The sequence below is a fragment of the Centropristis striata genome, chromosome 7 (assembly GCF_030273125.1).
Source record: "Centropristis striata isolate RG_2023a ecotype Rhode Island chromosome 7, C.striata_1.0, whole genome shotgun sequence".
Lineage (NCBI taxonomy): Eukaryota > Metazoa > Chordata > Actinopteri > Perciformes > Serranidae > Centropristis > Centropristis striata.
In genome coordinates this window covers 37022396-37032424 of record NC_081523.1, presented here as the reverse complement: position 1 = coordinate 37032424, position 10029 = coordinate 37022396, and the positions used below count along the sequence as shown (strand labels likewise).

The 10029-nt window shown below is 30.4% G+C and overlaps 1 protein-coding gene across 1 annotated transcript in view; it reads left to right on the top strand.

Moving 5' to 3' along the window:
* Positions 1-2044, top strand: part of ncaph (non-SMC condensin I complex, subunit H) — a 33047-nt gene extending 31003 nt beyond the window's left edge. Inside the window, exon 18 of the mRNA XM_059338167.1 lies at positions 1681-2044. Within this exon, the coding sequence (XP_059194150.1) occupies positions 1681-1740 (60 nt within the window). The 3' untranslated portion in view covers positions 1741-2044. The remainder of the gene's footprint in view (positions 1-1680) is intronic.
* The last annotated feature ends 7985 nt before the right edge of the window (positions 2045-10029 follow it).

Sequence of the window (10029 nt, the reverse complement as noted above, 5' to 3'; positions counted from 1 at the left end):
TGTCTTTTTTATCATTTTGTGGTGAATTTGTGTCTTTTTTGTCATTTTGTGTCTTTTTTTCGGTCATTTTGTGTCTTTTTTTTAATCATTTTGTGGTCAATTTGTGCCTTTTTTGGTCATTTTTGTCTTTTTTTAGTATTTTTTTGTCTTTTTGTGTCTTTTTTGTCAATTTGTGTCTTTTTTTTTGGTCATTTTGTGTTTTTTTTATCACTTTGTGTCTTTTTTTAGTAACTTTTTGTCTTTTTTGGTCATTTGTCTATTTTTAGTCATTTTGTGTCTTTTTTTGGTCAAATTGTTTCTTTTTTTTTGGTCATTTTGTGTCTTTTTTTGGTCATTTTGTTTCTTTTTTGGGTGATCTGAACTGTGCGTGTGAGATTCTGTTCAGTGAGCGGGGGTCGCGGACAACATGCGTGTTAAATTGGGGGTCACGACTCAAAAAGGTTGAGAACTACTGCCCTAAACAACATCAGGTCCACTAGAACACTGGCTAACAATAAACAGATCCAGTCAACATGTGAAACACAGTTTTTAAATAAGTCAGAGTACTTTTAATTGCAGGTAACCCCTAGCAACAATACTGATGCGTCATGCTGATATTACTTAACTTTCTGGAAACCAAACTAGATTAAATGGACATAAAATATTTTTAAAGTAACCACTATTTTCCTTAATACATTTGAAGCTGTCTTGTTTAAAAAAAAATACTGTATGTGATTAATACGGTACATTACTGTAATTGTTCTTCTAAAACTGTAAATGTAGAAAGAAAGAAAGACTTTTGAAGGGTAAAATGTGTACAAATCTTTGAATCAGGTTTGAATCACCTCGAGTATTGTGCCCTACAAAGTCTATCTGCAGTAAATACCAAAGACTAAAACTGAGAAAAACTGCTTTAACATTTTTTAAAGGTTTTTTTAAGTTTAAGCCAGCCAAATTAGTTATAGATAGGTCCGTGATGTGACACTTATTTCTACATGTATTGATGATGTCATTTATATGCTCAAAAATCATGATAATTTATTTGACCTTTGACCCCAAAAATGTAGTTACTGCACTCTAGTTTTGCTGTAAAAGGTTCTAATAGTAATGCAGAAACAGAGTGCAGTAACTACAATGTTGTTGTCTTCTTTTATATTTAGTTTTCAGTGAATAAACATTTTCAAAATTGATTTTGTTATAAATGTATTTAAAAGTGTTTAACAAGTCTATTTAAAGATTTCTGTATTTTAGACTTAATATTATAAAGTAATGTTATATTTAAATCTTAAAATACTTTTTTACTTCATTACTATTTGGATAATAATTTCCCTATGAAATAAACCTATAATTTCTGTTATTTTCATGTTTAAATTAGTATATAAATCCAAAGCAGACGGTGGTAAGTGTAATTACTGCTTGGTTTTGAGTTGGATTTTGTGGTTTTTATATCATTATTTCTCTGAAATAAAGCAAAATTGAAATCTAAAACTTTGTCACAAGATAAAACAGACATCAAGGAGTTCATTTTTAGTTAAAAAAAATATAGTTAATGCATTAGACTTTGTAGGCTAGTGCAGCTAGTCCTACTGTCATCACAGAAGTGATGTAATTTAGACGTGTCTAATGAAAAATGCCAAGTATTCTATCTATTATGTGTATATATTGTAGTGTATAATGTGGACTATTTTTTGTTTTCTGCAGAATCTGGAGCTAGTGAAGGTTGATGACATGTCAGATATCATCATCAGACAAGGCCAATGAGGAGAGATGAATAATGGGATGTTTGGAGGATCGCTGCTTTTCTCTTCATCTTTTTTTTACTCTTTATTGTATACTATATTGTATCTTGTGACACTCTTGTTTAGATTGTATAATGTAATTTTCTGGCAAATACAGTTTAAAATAAGGAAATAGTCAAACTTCTGACCTGTAATCCTTTAATTACCTTTGCTTTTTTCTTTCTTCTGTACTTTTGATGCTTATTCTGTGTGTAGATATTTTAACTGCTCAACCACTGCACAAAACTGTATATTGTCAAAAAAAATAAAGGCCTTTTTCTAAAACATGCTGTAGAGGTTATTTCTAAATCATTAGTCCCTTTTCCCCATATTTCATGTTTTCAGTAATGCAATACACAGTGTTTTTTATCCAACTTGCTAGTGCCGGCCAATGTTATTATAGTTAATAAAAACTAACAAAATAACGAAAACTAGAATTTAAAAAAAAAACTTTTCTGTTAACTGAAATAAAAATAAAAACGACAGTTTTTAAAAAACGATAATTAACTGAAACTGTATTTTGTGGTTACAAAACTAACAAATTAAAGTGAAAATATCCTTTGTTTCCGACTTTGTCAACTTTTTTTAATCCGTAAACCTTTTTGGTTGATATGAAATCTATTTCATCTATCTGTTTTTATGACTTAATAAACTTATTGGGGCTGAGATGGATCAGACAAAGGAAATAAAGGAAACATTTATTGTGACTTTTTAAATCTGGCACCCAACAAATACCCCATTACAAAAAAAAACATTTTCCAAAAAATAAAAACTAATTAAACTAGCAAACTCACTCTAAAAACGAATTAAAACTAACTGAATTTGAAAACAAAAAATCGCAACAAAAGTAAAACTAATGAAAAATCCCAAACAATTATAACCTTGGTGTCGGCCACGCAAATTGTTTTTCCAAAATGAACATAATGACTTGGACTATTTTTAGCTGCTTGTGATCCAGCCTACAGAAGTTATGTGACATGACGCGTTTAAGCCTCAGCACTGCCTTCCCACATGGAGGAGAACCGGTCTGACAGGGTTGGTGCAGCTGGTTGGGTGGGACCTGTGATGACATCACTACGTCAAGAAGCTGCAGGCACCAAAGTCTCAATAGTCCACAGCAGAGTCAACTCTATGGAGTCTTGGGCTATTCATTTTTTTTTTTTTAATCTTTTCCATCCTGCCTGTATACACCACATAAACAATGTTTAAATGCCATGTTGGTATATATTTTTTCAGCACAACCTCACCTATATGACCTGATAATAATTGATTTTTTTATTCTGACTTACTGGATCAACATTTTGAACCAAAAAGAAACAAAGAAAAAATAACTGTGATCTTGTGATTGTGTGTGATCCTGTCATCCAACTCCATTTTGGTCATTTTGTGTCTTTTTTTAGTTATTTTGTGTCCTTTTTTGGTCCTTTAGTGTCTTTTTTAGTTATTTTGCGTCCTTTTTTGGTCCTTTTGTGTCTTTTTTAGTTATTTTGTGTCTTTTAGTTATGTTTGTGTCCTTTTTTAGTCATTTTATGTCTTCTGAGTTTTTTTTTTGGTTATTTTGTCTTCACATTTTGTGTCTTTTTTTGTCATTTTGTGTCTTTCTGTGGTCATTTTGTATCTTTTTTGGTCATTTTGTGTCTTTTTTTAGTCCTTTAGTCCAACATAAAATGTGATTTAGAATCTTTGTTTTACTTTCAAAACACTATCATGCTCAATAAAGAATTTTAAATGTTGCAAATGTGAACAAAGGTGTCAAATCTAACATATAAGAGGGTTACATCCAGTTCTATCATTTTATACTAAATATATTTGAGCTTGTCTCCAGATTTACTTGGTATATCATCATCAAACTGAAACTGGCCTCATGGAGTTTACAGCCAGAACTTTAGAGGTACATTTACAGTAGGGCTCCACGCTGCTTTGTTTTCTAGTCTGGATGTCATGAAGAAGTCATGATTTGGAGCTTTTGGTGGTCATTTTTTTTATATATCTTTTCCATCCTGCCTGTATACACCACATAAACAATGTTTAAATGCCATGTTGGTATATATTTTTTCAGAACAACCTCACCTATATGACCTAATAATAATTGATTTTTTTATTCTGACTTACTGGATCAACATTTTGAACCAAAAAGAAACAAAGAAAAAATAACTGTGATCTTGTGATTGTGTGTGATCCTGTCATCCAACTCCATTTTGGTCATTTTGTGTATTTTTTTTGTCATTTTGTGTCTTTTTTTAGTTATTTTGTGTCCTTTTTTGTCATTTTGTGTCTTTTGTTGTGTCTTTTTTTGTCATTTTGTGTCTTTTTTTAGTTATTTTGTGTCCTTTTTTGTCATTTTGTGTCTTTTGTTGTGTCTTTTTTTAGTTATTTTGTGTCTTTTGTGGGTTTTTTTGGGTTATTTTATGTCTTTTGTGGGGTTTTTTTGGTTATTTTGTGTCTTTTTTTAGTTATTTTGCATCCTTTTAGTTATGTTTGTGTCCTTTTATGTCTTCTGTGTTTTTTTTGGTTATTTTGTCTTCACATTTTGTCTTTTTTTGTCATTTTGAGTCTTTTGTGGGTTTTTTTTAGTTATTTTGTGTCCTTTTTTGGTCCTTTTGTGTCTTTTTTTAGTTATTTTGCGTCCTTTTATGTTTGTGTCCTTTTTTAGTCATTTTATGTCTTCTGTGTTGTTTTTTTTTGGTTATTTTGTCTTCACATTTTGTCTTTTTTTGTCATTTTGTGTCTTTTTTAGTTATTTTGCGTCCTTTTTTGGTCCTTTTGTGTCTTTTTTTAGTTATTTTGCGTCCTTTTAGTTATGTTTGTGTCCTTTTTTAGTCATTTTATGTCTTCTGTGTTTTTTTTGGTTATTTTGTCTTCACATTTTGTCTTTTTTGTCATTTTGAGTCTTTTGTTGTGTCTTTTTTAGTTATTTTGTGTCCTTTTTTGGTCCTTTTGTGTCTTTTTTTAGTTATTTTGCGTCGTTTTAGTTATGTTTGTGTCTTTTTTTAGTCATTTTATGTCTTCTGTGTTTTTTTTGGTTATTTTGTCTTCACATTTTGTGTATTTTTTTTTGTCATTTTGTGTCTTTCTTTGGTCATTTTGTGTCTTTTTTGGTCATTTTGTGTCTTTCTTTGGTCATTTTGAATCTTTTTTGGTCATTTTGTGTCTTTTTTAGTCATTTTGTGTCTTTCTTTGGTCATTTTGTATCTTTTTTGGTCATTTTGTGTCTTTTTTTAGTCCTTTAGTCCAACATAAAATGTGATTTAGAATCTTTGTTTTACTTTCAAAACACTATCATGCTCAATAAAGAATTTGAATTGTTGCAAATGTGAACAAAGGCTGCAAATATAACATATAAGAGGGTTCCATCCAGTTCTATCATTTTATACTAAATCTATTTGAGCTTGTCTTTTGGTCATTTTGTGTCTTTTTTTTTTTGTCATTTTGTGTCTTTCTTTGGTCATTTTGTGTCTTTTTTAGTCCTTTAGTCCAACATAAAATGTGATTTAGAATCTTTGTTTTACTTTCAAAACACTATCATGCTCAATAAAGAATTTTAAATGTTCCAAATGTGAACAAAGGTGTCAAATCTAACATATAAGAGGGTTCCATCCAGTTCTATCATTTGATACTAAATCTATTTGAGCTTGTCTCCAGTTTTACTTGGTATATCATCATCAAACTGAAACTGGCCTCATGGAGTTTACAGCCAGAACTTTAGAGGTAAATTTACAGTAGGGCTCCACGCTGCTTTGTTTTCTAGTCTGGATGTCATGAAGTCTGGATTTGGAGCTTTTGGTGACTGGTTTTTAACAAATAACTGCAATGAATAATGGTAGTACCACATTGTCATCATTATCACTTCCTAATGTGAAACATAACATCTTAATCTAATCCAAAGTGATCTGTGAGGTGGAACACTGCTGCTGATGTAGAGATACTGAGTTCTTGTGTGAAGGAATGACCTGCGAGATCTATTACATGAGACATCACAACATTTTACAAGTATTGGGTAGAAATTAAGAGGGTTATTATTACTATTTCTCTGTCATGGATGGATGACTTTAGCCTCAAAGAGCGTATGATGAACCAAGTTGTAAAGCATGCCTACACAGACTGAGACTCAACCCAGTCCTAATTATTAATCAGCAATAGGTGAAGTGGTTTTAACCCTTAATAGTGCACTCGTTGAAATACTTGCAAATTTCAGATTTCAACCCTAGAGAATATTGGAGAATATTACATACAGCCAGAATGTGTATAAAAAAAAAACATACGGACCTGGGGGAGGGGGGCTATATTTTGAGAAAAAAGTTTACGAGATTAAAGTGGCAAATCTACGAGAAAAAATGCGCAGATTAACCCTATTTGATACACATGTTGTTGAGACCTCTACATCATCAGTGTGATATATTTTTTTCCTGAAAAACCTGATGTATACATGTGTTGGAGATTAAAAACAAACAAACTGAGCAACAAATTGCACAAAAATACCAGATGTAGCAAAAATGATACAGGTTCATTGCTGGGTGAAAACTTCATATCAGCAGATAAATAATTTTTTTCTTGCATATTTGAATTAAATGTTAAAAGGAAAGTCTTAATAGGATAAAAATGTTAGGTTTTATGTTTTTGTTAGTTCAAGAAAAACAAACTGTGAGCAAAAAATTGCACAAAAGGACCTGATGTATCAAATATGATACAAATTAGAATTCATATATGCAAATTTATTTATTTATTTTTGTCAGCAGGTTCAATAAATACTCAAGCTTTAAAAAAAATATAATTTTCTGGCAATTATTTCACGGTTCAGGCTTTATAGGGTTAATGAGATTTAAAGTGGTGAACCTGGGAGAAAAAAAGTTGCTTTTTTTCCACTTTTTTGCTCGTAAATCTACGACTTTTTTCGCACAGATTCGCCACTTTAAATCTCTTAAATCTGCGACTTTTTTTCTTGTAGATTTGCCACTTTTTTCTCGAAATATTACCTGAAGTTACCAAATGTTCTTCGCCCGATAAAGGGTTAAACAGGTCTATGCTTGCTATGGATTCCTCGCAAATTAGTATGTTAGTCATGTTTCTTGGAAAGTCTTCACTCCTTTGCTTATTCCTTTTGTTTGATCACAAACACAAAAGATGACAGAACACCGGTTTCTCTTAACAATTCCCTAGTTAGGCACATAATGAGAATAAGAAGAGAGCTGCTTGGTGTGACGCCATCCTCAGGATACATTTGGGAGCGCAAACATCAAGTTGTTGTATTGTGCAACAAAAACGGAAATCAATGGAAAGGGCCTTCAAAATAAAATACGCAATTGTGGCACAACCAAGGTTATTATAGTTAACGAAAACTAACGAAATAACGCAAACTACAATTGAAAAAACATTTTCGTCAACTTAAATAAAAATAAAAACGTTAAGTTAAAAAAAAAAAAAGATAACTAACTGAAACTGTATTGTGAGGTTACAAAACTAACTAAAATTATAGTGAGTTTTCGTCAACTTTTTTCATATGTTAACCTTTTTGGTTAACATATGAAAAATAACCATCTATCTTGTTTTATGACTTAATAAACTTATTGGGGCTGAGATGGATCAGACAAAGGAAATAAAGGAAACATTTATTGTGACTTTTTTTAATCTGGCACCCAACAAATACCCCATTACAAAAAAACTAACACTAAAACTAATAAAAACTAAACTAAAACTAAGCATTTTCCAAAAAATAAAAACTAATTAAACTAGCAAATTCACTCTAAAAACTCATTAAAACTAACTGAATTTGAAATTAAAACTAAAACTAATGAAAAATCCCAAACTATTATAACCTTGGGCACAACCACAACCAAAGACTATTCTTATATACAGTCTATTGGTACAGTCATAATGGATAAAAGGTCATTAAACCACGTGTGTGAAAATAAAAAAGTAAATGTATACAATCAAATAAAAATTGCATTCCATTGCTAAATCAATCAAGATCAGTCGTCAGAGCTTTAAAGTACATATAAGTTCAAACCAATATTTGTTAAAATATGTTGCTCGTTGTTGTTTTCAGTATATTTTAATATGATTGTTATATATTAAAGAAGGTCCAGTACAAACTTGGTGCTTAACCCATAAGAACCCATGGTGACACTGGTGTAACAAACACTTTAAATGTTCTATAATCTCCCATATACAGTTTTATGCTTCACCTTAACTTATTAAATCCCTTAACAAGACTGTGTGACTGTGATAAGAAGTGACTTCTCCAAAATGTGGCTGTGACTGGAAACAGAAATGTGAAAAAGCAGCTAATTTCAAAAAGCTTTTAAGTTTAAACCCATTTAACTTCTTTAAATTCTAATCCGTTAATGTCCTGTATTGCATTTAACCTGTTCTGACCATATTTCCTGAACAAATTAATATAAAACAAGTAACAAAAATATGGCTGTGACGTATCCGTCACATCAGGCTTTAAACCTAAAAATAGAAAACCTGATGTGACGTATTTGTCACAATGACAAAAATGATAATAGGCCACTCAATTATTTTCACTGTTTAAATTATTTTAAATGAATATATGTTCTGCTGTTCAATTTAAAGTACATTTGACCAAATATAAACAAAAAATAATCCTTTCCTATCCTGTCACAATTTTTGATGAATGTTGTGGAGATGCAAAGAAAAAGGCAAATTTGTGTTTCTGTAAGCAGAAAAGGTGTCTAGTTTATTTATTTTAAAATAAGAAATATCATAAACTTAAATTCCACAAACGCCAAATCTAACGTATATGTCACATCACAGATCTTTGACATTTAGGGGTAGAATTTTTTTTTTTAAAACATCATAAATGTGTTCTTTGTGGTCCACTTGGTCTGTGGTATATCCTCCATAATTTTCCTTCAAGGATAAATAGGTCTGGGTTCTTATGGGTTAAAAGTAAATGTCACTAATTTACCTTAAGGCTTTTAATAACACCTCTACTTACCTTAACCCTATGGAGACTTGGGCTGTTCAGTCAGTTTCTTAATATTTTTCATTCTGCCACCATGTTGGTATCCTTTTTTTTTTCAACACAACCTCACCTATATGACCTGATAACTATTCTTTTTTTACTTTAATTTACTGGATCAACATTTTGAACCCAAAAGAAACACAAAAAACATAAAATTGGATATCAAAAATGTTGGTTTTTTTTACCTTTCAAAACATAATCATGCTCAATTTTTAATGTTGCAAATGTGAACACAGGTTGCAAACATAACACATAAGAGATAAAATTAGGATAATATCTAGTTCTATATTTTCATACTAAATATATTGTGACATTATCTCATTTTACTTATTATCATCAAACAAAAACTCGTATGTAGTTTCAAGGGATGTTGACGGCAGGGCAAGACGCTGCTTCTTTTTTAAGTTATGATCAGTGGCGGTTCTACACAGGGGCCTCCAGGGGCCACTGCCCCTGTGAAGAAGCCCTTAGCCTGCTGTGGCCCCTGTGTCAAATTCATAATAAAATTACCAATTTATAACGATGAAGGATGGAATAATTTTTACCTATTTTTTGTTCAAACAATATCTCATTATACACAAAAGGGACCCAGCATGTGTACATTGTATGATAGTTTAATTGTGCAATAAAAGCTTGTGTGTATATATATATATATATATATATATATATATATATATTTATATATATATATATATATATATATATATATATATATATTTATATATATTTATTTATATATATAATTATTTTATTTTGAAAGTGCAGAACAGTGAGAAGTTGAGTGAAAAAAAAGTTGAACTGAAAAACAGTGAGAATTATCTTTGTATATATATAAATATATGTATATATATATAAAGATAATTTGTATAATAGTTTAATTGTGCAATAAAAGCTTGTGTATATATATATATATACACATAATTATTTTATTTTGAAAGTGCAGAACAGTGAGAATTATCTTTATATATATATATATATATATATATATATAAAGATAATTCTCACTGTTCTGCACTTTCAAAATAAAAAAAAGTAATTGTGCACAAAAATGAGAAATGTCATTGACGTACAAAAAAAGTTGTTATCGTTGGTAAGTCATTGTTTCAGTCAATGTATTTCCATCTTCCAAATATACTTAAATGAGATTTTAAATACGCGAAAATAAAGGTTTTGAATGCTAAAAATATCATCTTTGCCGTTTTTTTAATGTGGCCCTCTGATTAAACACTTTTATTTTCACGGTCAGGAAACAGTGTTTTTGTGTATAATGGGCCACTTGACACTTAG